This window comes from Babylonia areolata, chromosome 17 (assembly GCF_041734735.1).
Source record: "Babylonia areolata isolate BAREFJ2019XMU chromosome 17, ASM4173473v1, whole genome shotgun sequence".
NCBI lineage: Eukaryota > Metazoa > Mollusca > Gastropoda > Neogastropoda > Buccinidae > Babylonia > Babylonia areolata.
In genome coordinates, this window is record NC_134892.1 from 1,138,812 (window position 1) to 1,159,867 (window position 21,056).

A 21,056-nucleotide genomic window follows, 5' to 3' on the forward strand; every position below is an offset into this window, starting at 1 on the left:
CGCACTGAAAAAGAACCCATGACAACAAGAATGCTGTCCTCTGGCACGAATCAGTAGCAGAAATTCACTCTGATAGGTACACAAATATATATGCATGCACTCGAGGCCTGACTAAGTGCGTTGGGTTATGCTGCTGGTCAGGCAGATGTGGTGTCGTGTGTGTGGATTTGCCCGAACACAGTGACACTCGTGAAACAGAAGCTGTGTGTCACCAGGAGGCAGCAGTGGGATGGCCATGTACTTGGCACTGCAGGCAGTGAAAGACTTCGGCTTAAAGGCGGGACAGCGATGTGTCGTCATTCTTCCGGATTCTGTCAGAAACTATATGTAAGTGGCACTCCCTCCACCCACCCCTTTCCACCCCGCATTTTTCGTTTCATTTTGTGGTGGTGGTCTTTTTTTTGTTGTTTTTTTGTTTTTTTCCCTGGTTCTCTTTTGTCATACACCCTACCATGTGAATCCTGTGTTAAAAGTCAGTGACATGGACCCCAAAAGCAGAGTATGGATGCCTACATGGCAGGGTAAAAACGGTCACACACGTAAAAGCCCACTCGTGTACATATGAGTGAACATGGCAGTTGCAGCCCACGAACGAAGAAGAAGAGGAGGATCTTCTTATGTAGAGTTTGGTTTGTTTTGTTTTGTTTTAATATAACTTTGATACGGTTCCAGTGTTTGAATCCGTGCAGTGCAGTAAACATTTATGAGTCAGTAACTTAGGGTTGATTTTTCTGTGTTCCTGCTTGGATTTCATGCGTGTACACAATGCAGAAGATGAAATAACACGTGTGTACACAATGCAGAAGATGAAATAACACGTGTGTACACAATGCAGAAGATGAAATAACACATGTGTACACAATGCAGAAGATGAAATAACACGTGTGTACACAATGCAGAAGATGAAATAACACATGCGTACACAGTGCAGAAGATGAAATAACACATGTGTACACAATGCAGAAGATGAAATAACGCATGCGTGTACACAATGCAGTTTCAGTTTCAGTTTCAGTAGCTCAAGGAGGCGTCACTGCGTTCGGACAAATCCATATACACTACACCACATCTGCCAAGCCTGACCAGCAGCGTAACTAACCCAACGCGCTTAGTCAGGCCTTGGGGGGAAAAAAAGAAAAAAAAAAGGTGAATGAATAATAGATAAATACATTAAAAAAAACACACACAAAAAAAAACAACAAAAAAAAAACTACTATCACTACTAATATGTATAAGGCGCAAAAATTTGATGAAGTCAACTATAAGCGTACATAAATAAGTAAATAAATAAATAAATAAATAATAATTATAATTATTAAAAAAAAAAAATGCAGAAGATGAAATAACGCATGGTTAAGATCCATTAATCTGTACCACTTGCAGGCAGAAAAAAGAAAAAAACAGGTGCAGTTCTGCACTTGAGTGACGTGCTCTTCCTGGAAGAGCAGCCCAAATTTCACACAGAGAAATCTGTTTTGATAAAAGAACAATACAACACAACACAACACAATGCAGTACAATGCAATGCAATACAAAACAGTTGAGTACAGTGCAATGCCAAAAGAATAGAATGTAATGCAATACATTGTAGTGCAATGCAATGCAGTGCAAATACAATGCAAATACAGTACAGAACAGTAAAATGCAATGCAAATACAATAGAAAGTAGCGGTGCAGACCAAGACAGTGCAGCACAGTGCAGTGCAGTGCAATGCAGTACAAATGTATTGCAGTACAGACAGTACATTGCCATACATCACAGTACAATACAAAGATAGAAGTGTGTTCCCATACAAGGCAGTACAGTACAATGCAATACAATGCAATGTTATGCAGTACAGTACAGTACAGTAAAATACCCATACAATACAATACAATGCAATATGATATGATACAATACAGTTCAGTACAGTGCAATATCTGTACAATGCAGTACAATGCGATGCAATACAGTACAAATGCAGCCCAATACAGGCAGTACAATACAACACAATACAGTACAATACCTATACAATACAATATGATACAATACAGTACAGTACAATGCAATACCTGTACAATGCAGTACAATGCGATGCAATACAGTACAAATGCAGCCCAATACAGGCAGTACAATACCTATACAATACAGTACAATACCTATACAATACAATATGATACAATACAGTACAGTACAATGCAATACCTGTACAATGCAGTACAATGCGATGCAATACAGTACAAATGCAGCCCAATACAGGCAGTACAATACCTATACAATACAGTACAATACCTATACAATATGATACAATACAGTACAGTACAATGCAGTACCTGTACAATGCAGTACAATGCGATGCAATACAGTACAAATGCAGCCCAATACAGGCAGTACAATACCTATACAATACAGTACAATACCTATACAATACAATATGATACAATACAGTTCAGTACAGTGCAATATCTGTACAATGCAGTACAATGCGATGCAATACAGTACAAATGCAGCCCAATACAGGCAGTACAATACAACACAATACAGTACAATACAAAAATAGAAGTGTAGTCCAATACATTGCAGTGTACAGTACAGTGTGGTTCGTCTGTCGGGATCGACGAGGACCATCTAGTCATCCTGGGGGTGGGTGGGTTGGGCTCTGTGGGTGCGCGGATGACTGGTCAGGCCAATCCACGCCCGGAAGGTTCTGACGCAGTGTGGTCAGGGGATGGTGGCGGCTGTCGGGGACTTGCTGGCACTGCTTTTCCTGGCAGTACCTGTACAATGCAGTACAATGCAGTGCAATACAGACAGTACAATACAACACAGTACAGTACAATACAAAAATAGAAGTGTAGTCCAATACATTGCAGTACAGTAGAATACAACACAACAGTACAACACACCACGCCACGACACACCACAACACAGTGTTTCACTCATGGTCTGCTGGCTTTCACACTGTCTCTCCAACAGGACCAAGTTCCTGAGCGATGACTGGATGAGTCAGCGGGACTTTCTGGAAGTGGAGAAAACATCGGATACCCAAGAATGGTGAGTCTGTGAAGCATGAAAAAAAACTGTACCCTGGTTTGGGAGGAGGGGGGAAGGAAGGAAGGAAGGAAACCTGTGTGATATTCGTCAGGTCGCACATGCTGTGGTGATTGAAGGCAACTGATTTTTAGTATTGACATCTGTGTTATCATTAAAAGAAGGAATTCTGTTTACTGTTCAGTCACACATACACTGTGGTGATTGAAGGCAACTGATTTTTAGTATTGACATCTGTGTTATCATTAAAAGAGGGTATTCTGTTTACTGTTCAGGTCACACATACACTGTGGTGATTGAAGGCAACTGATTTTTAGTATTGACATCTGTGTTATCATTAAAAGAGGGTATTCTGTTTACTGTTCGGTCAACCACTCACTGTGGTGATTGAAGGCAACTGATTTTTAGTATTGACATCTGTGCACGAACATTGCTACAGTGTCAAAATTTGTCTCATTGAATTGTTTTTTTATGCTCCTATGTAGGCATAAACCACAAGGAAAGGCAGCTGTCTTCTACAGCATTTCGGAATGTGTTCCAGAGGTGGAGGGAAAATAGTGTATTTTTTTCTGCTTTTCTGCATCACTTTCACTTTCACTTTCACTTTCTCAAGGAGGCATCACTGCGTTTTGACAAATCCATACACGCTACACCACATCTGCTGGCTGGGCAGATGCCTAACCAGCAGCATAACCCAGCACGCTTTGCCAGGCCCTGAGTGCATGCTTATATGATTGTGTACCTATCAGTGGATTTCATTTTACAAAATTTTGCCAGAGGACAGCTCTATTTGTAGCCATGGGTTCTTTTTCGGTGTGCCAAGTGCGTGTTGCACATGAGAGTTTGGTTTATCGTCTCATTCGAAAGACTAGCCTCTGTTTGATTTTCCTGTCAAAGTTGGGAGAAAGGGGGAGAGGGGGATTCCAACCCACACCCCCACTGTATTGGTTGATGGGTGTCATAACCATTGCCAGCTTCCTCCTTTGGTGACACAGAAATAGTAATGATAATAATGATAATAATGATCATAACAAATGCTCACTCTCTGTACTGGTAGCTGAGCGTCATAACCATTGCCAGCTTCCTTCTTTGGTGACACAGAAATGGTAATGATAATAATGATAATAATGATCATAATAATGTAGCCAAATGCTCACTCTCTGTACTGGTAGCTGAGCGTCATAACCATTGCCAGCTTCCTTCTTTGGTGACACAGAAATGGTAAATAATAATGTAGCCAAATGCTCACTCTCTGTACTGGTAGCTGAGCGTCATAACCATTGCCAGCTTCCTTCTTTGGTGACACAGAAATGGTAATGAGAATAATGATAATAATGATCATAATAATGTAGCCAAATGCTCACTCTCTGTACTGGCAGCGTCATAACCGTTCTGCCAGCGTCCTTCTTTGGTGACACAGAAATAGTAATGAAATGGGAGCTGCTGCAAGAGGCAGGCGTTTTGTCCAGTCTGTCAGTCTGTCTGGATTTCTGGGCCAAGGAGTGGCCAAGGGGAAGAACTCTTCATAGCAGATGATCGTAGCACCTGCATGAAGCTCTGATGCAGCATTTTCACTCTTTTTATGTGTTCAGTCTGAGAGGAGCCACAGCCCAGTGGTTAAAGGGATGGTGTTTCAGTCTGAGGGTCCAGGGTTCGATTCCTGGTCATTTTTACATGGCGGGTAAAAGGGTGGAGATTTTTATGATCTCCCAGGTTCAGCAAACATGTAGACCTACTGGTGCCTGAACCCTCTTCATGTGTATATGCATGCTGCAGCTCAAATACGTGCGTTGAAGATCCCATAATCCATGTCAGCTTTCAGTAGGTTATGGAAACGAGAACATACCTTGTATGTACGCCTCCCCAGTCTCCCCGAAAACAAGAGTATGGCTGCCTACAAGGCGGGGTAAAAAGGGTAAACGCCCACTGGTGCATACGAGTGAACGTGGGAGTTGCGGCTGATGCGTGAAGAAGTATGTCTTCATTCTAGAATTTTCTAACATCCCAGGGACCTGCTGTGTGAAAATGCAGCGTGCTTCCCATTTTCCAAGTGTTGAGGACATGTGTTATGGTATCATCAGAAGCATCGCTCTCTCTGTCACTATTCTCTCTGTTCTTGTTTTTTTCTCTGGCACTTTTGTGCCAGCCCCCATGTACGTGTGTGGGTGTCTGTGTGTGCACATGCATGTTTGCTCTGTGTGTGTGTGTGTGTGTGTGTGTTCGTGTGTGTGTGTGCACAGTACACTAGGACAGGTGTTGCAATTTTGAAAGGTAGGGATATTCTTATCATTGCAATGCCCTTTTTTTTCTGAGCCGTAGAATTGCCATCTTCTGTATGTGTGACATATTATAATGATTTTTGTTGTTTCTTGTAACGGCAGCCTTGATAACAAACCATGGTATGTTGACTTCTACAGTTATAGATGTTGCTGTTCATTGATGAAGTTTCTGCTGCTGCTTAATGCATGAAAGAACATAGTTGCTTCGTATGGTGTTTTATATTTGTTTTTTGTTTTTTGCTGTTCTTATTGTGTGTGTGTGTGGGGGTGTGTGTGTATGTTCTCCACTCCCCCATATATATGTATATATATATTTTTTTCATTGCTTCTAAGTGTTAAGTGGCTACCTATTTTGTGTGTTTGTTTTTTTCTTTAAATGTTGCTTTTTAGTTTTGAAAAAATAAGTTTTGATCTGAAAACTGAATAGTGGTTTGTTCTACTGTTTTGACATTCTCATCTGGTCATATGTATGTTATTATTTAAAGTTTTGTGAACAATAAGTTCTGTCCCAGAAATCCCATAAAGGAATAGGAAGAAACATCAAAAGTCAGTCTTTTTTTTTTTTTTTTTTTTTAACTTTTTTTTTTTTAAACTTTTTTTTTAACTTTTTTTTTTTTTTTAACTTATTTGATATCTGTACTCACTGTCTCAGTGTCTGGCTGCACATCTAGATTTCTGTATGTACTGTTTACCAATATATATATATATATATCTGTGTGTGTGTGTGTGTACCTCCCTCCCTCTCTCGCTCTCTCTCTCTAAAGTTTATAAAGTTATATATCTTATAAAGTTATATATGAAACAACATGATTGTAGAGCAAAACAAATCTGCTTGGTGAGAACCCAGAGAAGTGAGCATAACTCCAACTTTTGAGTCAGCTCACTGAGCACTGTACCCAAACATTGCTCTGTTGTCAAAGTTCGGCTCATTGAAACGGTTTTCACGTTCCTACATTTGCATAAACGGCAGCAGAAGGGAGACAACTTGTACAGTGTTGCTGGATGTGTCCACAAATCGTCTGGAGGGAAAGCAGTGTATTGTCTGTGTCTTTTTTCTGCATCATGGCAGGGAAAGCAGTATATTATCTGTGTCTTTTTCTGCATCATGGCAGGGAAAGCAGTGTATTATCTGTGTCTTTTTCTGCATCATGGCAGGGAAAGCAGTATATTATCTGTGTCTTTTTCTGCATCATGGCAGGGAAAGCAGTATATTATCTGTGTTTTTTTCTGCATCATGGCAGGGAAAGCAGTATACTATCTGTGTTTTCTTTTCTGCATCATGGCAGGGAAAGCAGTATACTATCTGTGTTTTCTTTTCTGCATCATGGCAGGGAAAGCAGTATATTATCTGTGTTTTTTTCTGCATCATGGCAGGGAAAGCAGTATATTATCTGTGTTTTTTTCTGCATCATGGCAGGGAAAGCAGTATATTATCTGTGTTTTTTTCTGCATCATGGCAGGGAAAGCAGTATATTATCTGTGTTTTTTTCTGCATCATGGCAGGGAAAGCAGTATACTATCTGTGTTTTCTTTTCTGCATCATGGCAGGGAAAGCAGTATATTATCTGTGTTTTTTTCTGCATCATGGCAGGGAAAGCAGTATATTATCTGTGTTTTTTTCTGCATCATGGCAGGGAAAGCAGTATATTATCTGTGTTTTTTTCTGCATCATGGCAGGGAAAGCAGTATATTATCTGTGTTTTTTTCTGCATCATGGCAGGGAAAGCAGTATATTATCTGTGTTTTTTTCTGCATCATGGCAGGGAAGCCTGTCAAGGCTGTAGACTCTCCAGGGTTGACAGAGAGATTTGTGTATGTGTGTGTAATTTGTGTGTGTGTGTGCGTGATTTGTGTACGTGTGTATGCACGCATGCGCATGCATGTGTGTCTTAAAACCAACCAACCAAGTGAGATGTAAACACTACTGAATACACTGCAGGGAATAAACATGGTATGAAGTGGGGTGGGGGGAGGGGTGGGGGGGAGGGGGAAAAAGGGAGGTAAGAATACCCTGAAACATGTCTTTCCTGTCTTCTCCACTTTCTCAGTGGACAGTGGAACTGGTCTGGGTTATTTTTGTTTTTTTTCTTTTTTGTTTTGTTTTATTCACGCAGAAAGTAATGCCTCTAATATACAGATCATCATCTGTTGTACATGTTTTAGCGGGCAGTCAAATTGGTGAGTTTTCTTGTTTGTTGTTTTTTTTTCCTTTCAAAAGACTTATTATACTAACGGCCAAGAGTGCAGCAAGGGAATGTCCCTATCGTATGGTCTGGCTTGGTTATACTTGTCTGGTGTCTCATAGTGTCTTGGGCAACTTTGTGCATCGGGGGTATGGCTGATTTTTTTTTTTTTTTTACAACTTTTTTTTTATAACAACTTTTTTTTGTGGTGGGTGTCGAAAGCTCCTTTACCCTTATGTGATGTGAAAATGCAATCACTGTCTATGTTTGCATGTGTCTGTGTGTACATTTGTGTGTATGTGTGCATCTGTGTGAGCATGTGTGTGCATGTATGTATATGTATGTGCGTGTGTGTGTGTGTGTGTCTGTGTGTGAGTGTGCGTATGTGTGTGTGCCTCTGTGTGTGTGTGTGTGTGTGTGCATATGTGTGTGTGTGTGTGTGCACACACATAGGTATCACCAAATATGTGATGTGACCATGCACACTCATACAAGTATGTGTGTGGTGTGTGTGTGTGTGTGCATATGCATGTACACGTGTGAATGTGTGTGGTACATGCATGTGTTAAAGTTGTGTCTCCCCCCCTCAACCCCCCCACCCCCCCCCCCCCCCATCCACTGTTTTGGCATTGGAATGGCACATCACTTAATCACTAAAACATAAAGAAAATTTTTATAAAAAAAAATTTAAGTAGAAACTCTGATGTCCTACTTAACATATATGACAGACAATGAGTGATTCTCTTTACCTCAGCATTTACCCTTACTCTTTATGACACAGTGCACCTGATGTGTGTTAAAATCTTTCAAAACACTCATGTATCAGAATCGTATGGAGCTCGGCCCTCAAACCTGGCAGCATGACATTCCTGGCGATGAAAATGAAAGGAACCTTCCCGTGAATATCACTTGTATCTCCATAGGTTAATGTTTATATATATATATATATATATATATATATATATATATATATATATATATTCATTGACTAAATGTATGCTCTCTGAATGTTGAATCACTTTGATGTGAAATGTCAAAATTGAAGTGAAATATCACCTTGTGTACGAGAAGAAAAAGAGAAGCCTTCCTGATCTTGTAAATCAAAACAAAAGCAGCTCACAAACAACCACAAGGGGGAGAGCAGGGGGAACGATCCACAAGTCACTAGGGGGAGAGCAGGGGGAACGATCCACAAGTCACTAGGGGGAGAGCAGGGGTAGGAACGATCCACAAGTCACTAGGGGGAGAGCAGGGGGAACGATCCACAAGTCACTAGGGGGAGAGCAGGGGGAACGATCCACAAGCCACTAGGGGGAGAGCAGGGGGAACGATCCACAAGCCACTAGGGGGAGAGCAGAGGGTACGATCCACAAGTCACTAGGGGGAGAGCAGAGGGTACGATCCACAAGTCACTAGGGGGAGAGCAGGGGGAACGATCCACAAGTCACTCGGGGTAGAGCAGGGGGAACGATCCACAAGTCACTAGGGGGAGAGCAGGGGGAACGATCCACAAGCCACTAGGGGGAGAGCAGGGGGAACGATCCACAAGCCACTAGGGGGAGAGCAGGGGTAGGAACGATCCACAAGCCACTAGGGGGAGAGCAGGGGGAACGATCCACAAGCCACTAAGGGGAGAGCATGGGTAGGAACGATCCACAAGCCACTAGGGGGAGAGCATGGGTAGGAACGATCCACAAGCCACTAGGGGGAGAGCAGGGGGAACGATCCACAAGTCACTAGGGGGAGAGCAGAGGGTACGATCCACAAGTCACTAGGGGGAGAGCAGGGGGAACGATCCACAAGCCACTAGGGGGAGAGCAGGGGGAACGATCCACAAGCCACTAGGGGGAGAGCAGGGGGAACGATCCACAAGCCACTAGGGGGAGAGCAGGGGGAACGATCCACAAGCCGCTAGGGGGAGAGCAGGGGGAACGATCCACAAGCCACTAGGGGGAGAGCAGAGGGTACGATCCACAAGCCACTAGGGGGAGAGCAGGGGGAACGATTCACAAGTCACTAGGGGGAGCAGGGGGAACGATCCACAAGCCACTAGGGGGAGAGCAGGGGGAATGATCCACAAGTCACTAGGGGGAGAGCAGGGGTAGGAACGATCCACAAGTCACTAGGGAGAGAGCAGGGGGAACGATCCACAAGCCACTAGGGGGAGAGCAGGGGGAACGATCCACAAGTCACTAGGGGGAGAGCAGGGGTAGGAACGATCCACAAGTCACTAGGGGGAGAGCAGGGGTAGGAACGATCCACAAGCCACTAAGGGGAGAGCATGGGTAGGAACGATCCACAAGCCACTAAGGGGAGAGCATGGGTAGGAACGATCCACAAGCCACTAGGGGGAGAGCATGGGTAGGAACGATCCACAAGCCACTAGGGAGAGAGCAGGGGGAACGATCCACAAGCCACTAAGGGGAGAGCATGGGTAGGAACGATCCACAAGCCACTAAGGGGAGAGCATGGGTAGGAACGATCCACAAGCCACTAGGGGGAGAGCAGGGGGAACGATCCACAAGCCACTAGGGGGAGAGCAGGGGGAACGATCCACAAGCCACTAAGGGCAGAGCAGGGGGAGGAACGATTCAAGAAAGCAGAGATCCACAGAGAAGACATTTTGAGCAGATGATGTAACATGTACAGAGAGTTACGATAATGACGTCAGGTCCTTGACATGGACATCAGCTGAAGGTGCCGACATGGCCTGGTAGTGACAGCAGTCGGCCGTCACTCATCAACTTCTTGTTTATCATTTTGATGTGTGCCTAGTAATGAGCTGTGCTTTATGTATTGTTTAACTTGGGAATTCTTTGAAATTTGGAGAATGTACCTTATCTGAAGCAGACAGTGGTCAGTAAATTACTGTTGTTTCAAATAGAAACTGTCAGCCAGAGAATGCATGGAATTGGTTGGGTTTGGTTTTGTTGTTCTGAGAAATAGCCACGAATACATGGGTGGGGTTTGTTTTGTTGATCTGAGAAATAGCCACAAATACATGGGAGGGGTTTGTTTTGTTCTGAGAAATAGCCACGAATACATGGGTGGGGTTTGTTTTGTTCTGAGAAATAGCCACGAATACATGGGTGGGGTTTGTTTTGTTCTGAGAAATAGCCACGAATACATGGGAGGGGTTTGTTTTGTTCTGAGAAATAGCCACGAATACATGGGAGGGGTTTGTTTTGTTCTGAGAAATAGCCACGAATACATGGGAGGGGTTTGTTTTGTTCTGAGAAATAGCCACGAATACATGGGAGGGGTTTGTTTTGTTCTGAGAAATAGCCACGAATACATGGGAGGGGTTTGTTTTGTTCTGAGAAATAGCCACGAATACATGGGTGGGGTTTGTTTTGTTGATCTGAGAAATAGCCACGAATACATGGGTGGGGTTTGTTTTGTTCTGAGAAATAGCCACGAATACATGGGAGGGGTTTGCTTTGTTCTGAGAAATAGCCACGAATACATGGGAGGGGTTTGTTTTGTTCTGAGAAATAGCCACGAATACATGGGTGGGGTTTGTTTTGTTCTGAGAAATAGCCGCGAATACATGGGAGGGGTTTGTTTTGTTCTGAGAAATAGCCACGAATACATGGGAGGGGTTTGTTTTGTTCTGAGAAATAGCCACGAATACATGGGTGGGGTTTGTTTTGTTCTGAGAAATAGCCACGAATACATGGGTGGGGTTTGTTTTGTTCTGAGAAATAGCCACGAATACATGGGTGGGGTTTGTTTTGTTCTGAGAAATAGCCACGAATACATGGGAGGGGTTTGTTTTGTTCTGAGAAATAGCCACGAATACATGGGTGGGGTTTGTTTTGTTCTGAGAAATAGCCACGAATACATGGGTGGGGTTTGTTTTGTTCTGAGAAATAGCCACGAATACATGGGTGGGGTTTGTTTTGTTCTGAGAAATAGCCACTGCCAGACTGTAGGTTTGGGATGACTGTTTGCTGGATCTCTTTGTGCGTGTGTGTGTGTGCAAATTTCTCTCTCACTCAATAGTCTAGATATGTGACATACTGTATGTGTGTGTGTGCAAATTTCTCTCTCACTCAATAGTCTAGATATGTGACATACTGTATGTGTGTGTGTGCAAATTTCTCTCTCACTCAATAGTCTAGATATGTGACATACTGTATGTGTGTGTGTGCAAATTTCTCTCTCACTCAATAGTCTAGATTTGTGACATACTCTTTCACATACTCACTAACCTTCCTATCAAAAGGATGAATCATTTGATTAATCTTCTTGTTTTGTTGTTGTAGTTGTTGCATCATTTTGGATGGGTGTTCATCTTTTGTTTGTGCACTGAAACATTTGTCATTTGATGGGGTGGTTTTACTGCTTTTTAACTTTTTCTGTTAAAATGATAATAATATCTAATACATATATTTATATATATTATTTTAACCTGTCAACAATCTGTATTTGTCTTAAATGGTGATAACCTGGTTTTGCTTTCAGCTCAAGTGTGTGTGTATTATATATATTTGCTTGTCTTTTTGTTCTGGGCTTGATGATTTCTTTATCTCAAGTGTGTGTGTTTGGCTTCGTTAGTGTTGACTGATTAACGTTTTGGCTGCAGAACAAAGGTGCACACTATATTCATTCTGCTTTTCTTTGCTTTGACATACTGCCTTGTTGGCTTTGATTAGAGCACACATTTTTCAGTTGACTTTGTTTTGGGTTTTTTGTTTGTTTGTTGTTGGTTTTTTTTACTTAGTATCTTACTGGCTGTGATATGAAGACACTGACAACTAACTCACTGAGAACACTGTGCCTGATGTAGCCTGCCTTCAGCGTTATGTGTGTGGCTGTGTAGTCTGTAGGGCTGTGTAGTCTGTAGGGCTGTGTAGTCTGTAGGGCTGTGTAGTCTGTAGGGCTGTGTAGTCTGTAGGGCTGTGTAGTCTGTAGGGGGGAGTCTGCGGCACTGTAGTTGTGTGACTGCATGGGATATATCTTTCTAGATTTCTGTGTGTGAAATTCAGGCTGCTCTGTCTGGGGAAAGCGTGTTTCCCACAGTGCATGTTATTTTCTTCTTCTTTTCTTTCTGTTTGCAGATATATTTGTTTCACTATCATAGTGGCTTTCCCAGCAGAACATTGCCAGCAGTAACCCTTAAGTTGCCATGGGTTCTTTTACATGCACCATGTGCAGTGCTGCATGGTTGATCTCAGTCCTCAGTTGATCTCAGTCCACAGTTGATCTCCGTCCTCAGTTGATCTCAGTCCACAGTTGATCTCAGTCCTCATTTGATCTCAGTCCACAGTTGATCTCAGTCCTCAGTTGATCTCAGTCCTCAGTTGATCTCAGTCCTCAGTTGATCTCAGTCCTCAGTTGATCTCCGTCCTCAGTTGATCTCAGTCCTCAGTTGATCTCAGTCCACAGTTGATCTCAGTCCTCAGTTGATCTCAGTCCACAGTTGATCTCAGTCCTCAGTTGATCTCAGTCCACAGTTGATCTCAGTCCAGTTGATGTCAGTCCTCATTTGATCTCAGTCCACAGTTGATCTCCATCCTCAGTTGATCTCAGTCCTCAGTTGATCTCAGTCCACAGTTGATCTCAGTCCTCAGTTGATCTCAGTCCACAGTTGATCTCAGTCCTCAGTTGATCTCAGTCCACAGTTGATCTCAGTCCAGTTGATGTCAGTCCTCATTTGATCTCAGTCCACAGTTGATCTCCATCCTCAGTTGATCTCAGTCCTCAGTTGATCTCAGTCCACAGTTGATCTCCATCCTCAGTTGATCTCAGTCCTCAGTTGATCTCAGTCCACAGTTGATCTCAGTCCTCAGTTGATCTCAGTCCACAGTTGATCTCAGTCCTCAGTTGATCTCAGTCCACAGTTGATCTCAGTCCTCAGTTGATCTCAGTCCACAGTTGATCTCCGTCCTCAGTTGATGTCAGTCCTCAGTTGATCTCCGTCCTCAGTTGATGTCAGTCCTCAGTTGATCTCAGTCCTCAGTTGATCTCTGTCCACAGTTGATGTCAGTCCTCAGTTGATCTCTGTCCACAGTTGATGTCAGTCCACAGTTGATCTCTGTCCACAGTTGATGTCAGTCCACAGTTGATCTCCGTCCTCAGTTGATGTCAGTCCTCAGTTCATCTCCATCTTCAGTTGATCTCAGTCCACAGTTGATCTCAGTCCTCAGTTGATCTCCGTCCTCAGTTGATCTCTGTCCACAGTTGATCTCAGTCCTCAGTTTATCTCTGTCCTCAGTTGATCTCAGTCCTCAGTTTATCTCTGTCCTCAGTTGATCTCTGTCCTCAGTTGATCTCAGTCCTCAGTTTATCTCTGTCCTCAGTTGATCTCAGTCCTCAGTTTATCTCTGTCCTCAGTTGATCTCAGTCCTCAGTTGATCTCTGTCCTCAGTTGATCTCAGTCCTCAGTTGATCTCTGTCCTCATCATCTCTACCTAAAGGCTAGCACCCAGACCACCACTGTGCAGAGTCCAGTGGATGGGAAGAAGTGTGAGTGGTGGGGCAGAGAGCACAAACCCCAGTCCATTGGTTTTGAACCCAGGAACCCAGGGACACGCACTTCCTGGTCAGTCATTACCACCAGGCCACCCCTTCACCATCCACATGACTGGTCCAACAGCCACCCCTTCACCATCCACATGACTGGTCCCCCTTCACCATCCACATGACTGGTCCAACAGCCACCCACATGACTGGTCCAACAGCCACCCACATGACTGGTCCAACAGCCACCCCTTCACCATCCACATGACTGGTCCAACAGCCACCCCTTCACCATCCACATGACTGGTCCAACAGCCACCCACATGACTGGTCCAACAGCCACCCCTTCACCATCCACATGACTGGTCCCCCTTCACCATCCACATGACTGGTCCAACAGCCACCCCATCACCATCCACATGACTGGTCCAACAGCCACCCCTTCACCATCCACATGACTGGTCCCCCTTCACCATCCACATGACTGGTCCAACAGCCACCCCTTCACCATCCACATGACTGGTCCAACAGCCACCCCTTCACCATCCACATGACTGGTCCAACAGCCGAGGGGTTAAAGCGTTGGACTTTCAATCTGAGAGTCCCAGGTTCAAATCCTGGTCACAGCACCTGGTGGGTAAAGGGTGGAGATTTTTCTGATCTCCCAGGTCAACATGTGCAGACCTACTCGTGCCTGAACCCCCTTTGTGTGTATACACACACACACAGAAAGTGATATACTCACATTAAAGATCCTGTGAGCCATGTCAGTGTGTATACACACACACACACACAGAAAGTGATATACTCACATTAAAGATCCTGTGAGCCATGTCAGTGTGTATACACACACACACACACAGAAAGTGATATACTCACATTAAAGATCCTGTGAGCCATGTAAGTGTGTATACACACACACAATGTGATATACTCACATTAAAGATCCTGTGAGCCATGTCAGTGTGTATACACACACACACAAGGTGATATACTCACGTTAAAGATCCTGTGAGCCATGTCAGTGTTTTGTGGGTTTGGGAAACAGAACACATCTAGCGTGCACCCCAAAAACAGAATATGGCTGCCTACTTGGTGGGGATAAGAAAGGGTCATGCAGGTAAAAGGCTGCCGGAAGGTGGAGATATTTCCTGTCTCCCAGGTCAGCATGTGCAGACCTGTGGTGCTTGAACCCCCTGTGTGTGTATATGCACGTTAAAGATCCTGTTGTCTGGTTTGTTCTGAAATACCAGCAGAATCCTGTATATGCACACAGAAGAACAAATATGCACATTAAAGATCCTGTTGTCTGGTTTGTTCTGAAATACCAGCAGAATCCTGTATATGCACGCAGAAGAACAAATATGCACGTTAAAGATCCTGTTGTCTGGTTTGTTCTGAAATACCAGCAGAATCCATCTTCCTCCATTATGTTCTGTAAGACAGAAGAATCCATCGTTTCAAGGTACAGCTGCAAGTCAGTGATGTGCATTCTACCAGTTCAGTATATATAAATGGAAGGTACAGCTACAAGTCAGTGATATGCATTCTACCAGTTCAGTATATATAAATGGAAGGTATAGAGGAACAAACCCACACACACTTCCTCAAAAAAGGATGTGTGTTTGTGCAGGTGGTACAACATGAAATACAAGTGTGTGTATGTTTCTTCAGGTGATAAAAGGTGAAATATTTGTGTGTGTGTGTGTGTACCTGTGCAGGTGGTACAACATGAAGCATAACGATGATAAGTGTGTATACCTGTACAGGTGGTACAACATGAAGCTTAACGATAAGTGTGTACACCTGTACAGGTGGTACAACATAATGCATTACGATGATAAGTGTGTAAACCTGTACAGGTGGTACAACATGACGCATTACAATGATAAGTGTGTATACCTGTACAGGTGGTACAACATGACGCATTACGATGATAAGTGTGTATACCTGTACAGGTGATACAACATGAAGCTTAACGATAAGTGTGTATACCTGTACAGGTGGTACAACATGACGCATTACGATAAGTGTGTATACCTGTGCAGGTGGTACAACCTTCAGGTAAATGCTCTGAAGCTCCACGTTCCACTGACAGTGACGCCGACGGTGACGCTCCAAGAGGCCCTGGATCTGTTGAACAGGGAGGGCTTTGACCAGGTACCAGTGGTGGATGAGGCGGGGTAAGGCTCAGCAGAAAACAGGCTTGGACTTCTCTGACCTGACGTTGTGTGAATCATTGTCATCATCATCTGAAGTCGCTCCTTTGTGTGAATCATTGTCATCATTATCTGAAGTCGCTCTCTGACTGTGTGAATCATTGTCATCATCATCTGAAGTCGCTCTCTGACTGTGTGAATCATTGTCATCATCATCTGAAGTCGCTCTCTGACTTGTGTGAATCATTGTCATCATCATCTGAAGTCGCTCCTTGACTGTGTGAATCATTGTCATCATTATCTGAAGTCGCTCTCTGACTGTGTGAATCATTGTCATCATTATCTGAAGTCGCTCTCTGACTGTGTGTGAATCATTGTCATCATTATCTGAAGTCGCTCCTTTGTGTGAATCATTGTCATCATTATCTGAAGTCGCTCTCTGACTGTGTGTGAATCATTGTCATCATCATCTGAAGTCGCTCTCTGACTGTGTGTGAATCATTGTCATCATCATCTGAAGTCGCTCCTTTGTGTGAATCATTGTCATCATTATCTGAAGTCGCTCTCTGACTGTGTGAATCATTGTCATCATTATCTGAAGTCGCTCTCTGACTGTGTGTGAATCATTGTCATCATCATCTGAAGTCGCTCTCTGACTTTGTGTGAATCATTGTCATCATCATCTGAAGTCGCTCTCTGACTGTGTGTGAATCATTGTCATCATCATCTGAAGTCGCTCTCTGACTGTGTGTGAATCATTGTCATCATTATCTGAAGTCGCTCTCTGACTGTGTGTGAATCATTGTCATCATTATCTGAAGTCGCTCTCTGACTGTGTGTGAATCATTGTCATCATTATCTGAAGTCGCTCTCTGACTGTGTGTGAATCATTGTCATCATTATCTGAAGTCGCTCTCTGACTGTGTGTGAATCATTGTCATCATTATCTGAAGTCGCTCTCTGACTGTGTGTGAATCATTGTCATCATCATCTGAAGTCGCTCTCTGACTGTGTGTGAATCATTGTCATCATTATCTGAAGTCGCTCCTTTGTGTGAATCATTGTCATCATCATCTGAAGTCGCTCTCTGACTGTGTGTGAATCATTGTCATCATCATCTGAAGTCGCTCTCTGACTGTGTGTGAATCATTGTCATCATTATCTGAAGTCGCTCTCTGACTTTGTGTGAATCATTGTCATCATTATCTGAAGTCGCTCCTTTGTGTGAATCATTGTCATCATTATCTGAAGTCGCTCTCTGACTGTGTGAATCATTGTCATCATTATCTGAAGTCGCTCTCTGACTGTGTGAATCATTGTCATCATTATCTGAAGTCGCTCTCTGACTGTGTGAATCATTGTCATCATTATCTGAAGTCGCTCCTTTGTGTGAATCATGTAATTGTAATATGAAGTCCCTCTATGATTTTCTGTGAATCATGTAATTGTAATATGAAGTCCCTCTATGATTTTCTGTGAATCATGTAATTGTAATATGAAGTCCCTCTATGATTTTCTGTGAATCATGTAATCATAATCTTAAGTCCCTATATCATTGTGTGAATCATGTTATAATCTGAAATCCCTATATGATTGTGTGAATCATGTAATCATAATCTGAAGTCCTATGATTGTGTGAATCATGTTATAATCTGAAGCCCCTATATGATTGTGTGAATCATGTAATCATAATCTTAAGTCCTTTGATTGTATGAATCATATAATCATAATCTGAAGTCCCTCTCTGACTGTGTGAATCATATAACCATAATTGGAAGTCCCTTTATGATTGTGTGAATCATGTAATCATAATCTGAAGTCCTCTCTGACTTTGTGTGAATCATGTGATTATAATCTGATGTCCCTGTCAGATTGTGTGAATCATGTGTCCCTGTCAGATTGTGTGAATCATGTAGTCATAATCTGAAATCCCTGTCAGATTGTGTGAATCATGTGATCATAATCTGAAATCCCTGTCAGATTGTGTGAATCATGTAATCATAATCTGAAATCCCTGTCAGATTGTGTGAATCATGTGATCATAATCTGAAATCCCTCTCTGACTTTGTGTGAATATGTTTTTATCTTAAGTCCCTGTAGGACTGTGTGAATCATGTTATAGTATGAGGAGTCACCTCCCCTCTCCTCCCCTCTCCTCCCCATACCCCTTGCTCTGTTTCATTTACAACGGGTGCAACAGCTGAGTGTTTGAAGCGTTGGACTTTCAGTCTGAGAGTTCTGGGTTCAAATCCAAGTCATGGCGCCTGCTGGGTAAAGGGTGGAGATTTTTCCCATCTCCCAGGTCAACAGATGTGCACACCTGTTAGTGCCTGAACCTCCCTTTGTGTGTATACCATTTGCATGCAGAAGCTTGAAGATTGAGTATGTGTGTTAGAGATCCCGTAATCCATGTCATTGACCAGTGGGTTATAGAAACAAGAACATACCCAGCATGCTGTGTAGTGTGGTGTGGTGTGCAATGAGGGCTGTGTGGTGTGGTGTGGTGTGTTGTCACATGGTGTGGTGTGGTGTGTTGTCACATGGTGTGGTGTGGTGTGGTGTGTTGTCACGTGGTGTGGTGTGGTATGGTGCGTTATCTGATGGTGCGGTACGGTGTGTTGCTGTGCATTGTCACATGGTGTGGTGTGGTGTGGTGTCACATGGTGTGGTGTGGTGTGTTGTCACATGGTGTGGTGTGGTATGGTGCATTATCTGATGGTGCAGTGCGGTGTGTTGCTGTGCATTGTCACATGGTGTGGTGCGGTATGGTGCATTATCTGATGGTGCAGTGCGGTGTGTTGCTGTGCATTGTCACATGGTGTGGTGTGGTATGGTGCATTATCTGATGGTGCAGTGCGGTGTGTTGCTGTGCATTGTCACATGGTGTGGTGCGGTATGGTGCATTATCTGATGGTGCAGTGCGGTGTGTTGCTGTGCATTGTCACATGGTGTGGTGCGGTATGGTGCATTATCTGATGGTGCAGTGCGGTGTGTTGCTGTGCATTGTCACATGGTGTGGTGCGGTATGGTGCATTATCTGATGGTGCGGTGCGGTGTGTTGCTGTGCATTGTCACATGGTGTGGTGCGGTATGGTGCGTTATCTGATGGTGCGGTGCGGTGTGTTGCTGTGCATTGTCACATGGTGTGGTGCGGTGTGTTGCTGTGCATTGTCACATGGTGTGGTGCGGTATGGTGCGTTACCTGATGGTGCGGTGTGGTATGGTGCGTTACCTGATGGTGCGGTGCGGTGTGTTGTGGTGCAGGGCCATCCAGGGCATGGTGACAGTGGGCAACATCCTGGCCCAGATGGTGAAGAACAAGGTGGGCCCCAGTGACCCGGTGGCCAACATCATGTACAAGCAGTTCAAGATGGTCAGTGTGTTTCCTGTCTGTCTGTCCCCTTGTGGTCAGTGTGTTTCCTGTCTGTCTGTCCCCTTGTGGTCAGTGTGTTTCCTGTCTGTCTGTCCCCTTGTGGTCAGTGTGTTTCATGTCTGTCTGTCCCCTTGTGGTCAGTGTGTTTCCTGTCTGTCCCCTTGTGGTCAGTGTGTTTCCTGTCTGTCTGTCCCCTTGTGGTCAGTGTGTTTCCTGTCTGTCCCCTTGTGGTCAGTGTGTTTCCTGTCTGTCTGTCCCCTTGTGGTCAGTGTGTTTCCTGTCTGTCTGTCCCCTTGTGGTCAGTGTGTTTCCTGTCTGTCCCCTTGTGGTCAGTGTGTTTCCTGTCTGTCCCCTTGTGGTCAGTGTGTTTCCTGTCTGTCCCCTTGTGGTCAGTGTGTTTCCTGTCTGTCCCCTTGTGGTCAGTGTGTTTCCTGTCTGTCTGTCCCCTTGTGGTCAGTGTGTTTCCTGTCTGTCCCCTTGTGGTCAGTGTGTTTCCTGTCTGTCTGTCCCCTTGTGGTCAGTGTGTTTCATGTCTGTCTGTCCCCTTGTGGTCAGTGTGTTTCCTGTCTGTCTGTCCCCTTGTGGTCAGTGTGTTTCCTGTCTGTCTGTCCCCTTGTGGTCAGTGTGTTTCCTGTCTGTCCCCTTGTGGTCAGTGTGTTTCCTGTCTGTCTGTCCCCTTGTGGTCAGTGTGTTTCCTGTCTGTCCCCTTGTGGTCAGTGTGTTTCCTGTCTGTCCCCTTGTGGTCAGTGTGTTTCCTGTCTGTCTGTCCCCTTGTGGTCAGTGTGTTTCCTGTCTGTCCCCTTGTGGTCAGTGTGTTTCCTGTCTGTCTGTCCCCTTGTGGTCAGTGTGTTTCCTGTCTGTCCCCTTGTGGTCAGTGTGTTTTCTGTCTGTCCCCTTGTGGTCAGTGTGTTTCCTGTCTGTCTGTCCCCTTGTGGTCAGTGTGTTTCCTGTCTGTCCCCTTGTGGTCAGTGTGTTTCCTGTCTGTCTGTCCCCTTGTGGTCAGTGTGTTTCCTGTCTGTCTGTCCCCTTGTGGTCAGTGTGTTTCATGTCTGTCTGTCCCCTTGTGGTCAGTGTGTTTCCTGTCTGTCTGTCCCCTTGTGGTCAGTGTGTTTCCTGTCTGTCTGTCCCCTTGTGGTCAGTGTGTTTCCTGTCTGTCTGTCCCCTTGTGGTCAGTGTGTTTCATGTCTGTCTGTCCCCTTGTGGTCAGTGTGTTTCCTGTCTGTCTGTCCCCTTGTGGTCAGTGTGTTTCCTGTCTGTCTGTCCCCTTGTGGTCAGTGTGTTTCATGTCTGTCTGTCCCCTTGTGGTCAGTGTGTTTCCTGTCTGTCTGTCCCCTTGTGGTCAGTGTGTTTCCTGTCTGTCTGTCCCCTTGTGGTCAGTGTGTTTCATGTCTGTCTGTCCCCTTGTGGTCAGTGTGTTTCATGTCTGTCTGTCCCCTTGTGGTCAGTGTGTTTCATGTCTGTCCCCTTGTGGTCAGTGTGTTTCCTGTCTGTCTGTCCCCTTGTGGTCAGTATGTTCCTGTCTGCCTGTCCCCTTGTGGTCAGTGTGTTTCATGTCTGTCCCCTTGT

At 44.3% G+C, this 21,056-nt stretch overlaps 1 protein-coding gene across 5 annotated transcripts in view; it reads left to right on the forward strand.

Moving 5' to 3' along the window:
* LOC143291568 (cystathionine beta-synthase-like) overlaps window positions 1-21,056 on the forward strand; it is a 57,473-nt gene that overhangs the window by 31,730 nt on the left and 4,687 nt on the right. For 2 of the 5 annotated variants that reach the window (XM_076601486.1, XM_076601485.1), the window contains exons 10-15: window positions 216-327; window positions 2,957-3,034; window positions 5,413-5,430; window positions 7,474-7,488; window positions 16,007-16,141; window positions 19,382-19,490. In XM_076601486.1, coding sequence (XP_076457601.1) covers window positions 216-327; window positions 2,957-3,034; window positions 5,413-5,430; window positions 7,474-7,488; window positions 16,007-16,141; window positions 19,382-19,490 — 467 coding nt within the window. The remainder of the gene's footprint in view (window positions 1-215; window positions 328-2,956; window positions 3,035-5,412; window positions 5,431-7,473; window positions 7,489-16,006; window positions 16,142-19,381; window positions 19,491-21,056) is intronic. The other 3 variants (XM_076601487.1, XM_076601488.1, XM_076601489.1) reach the window with 3 other exon arrangements.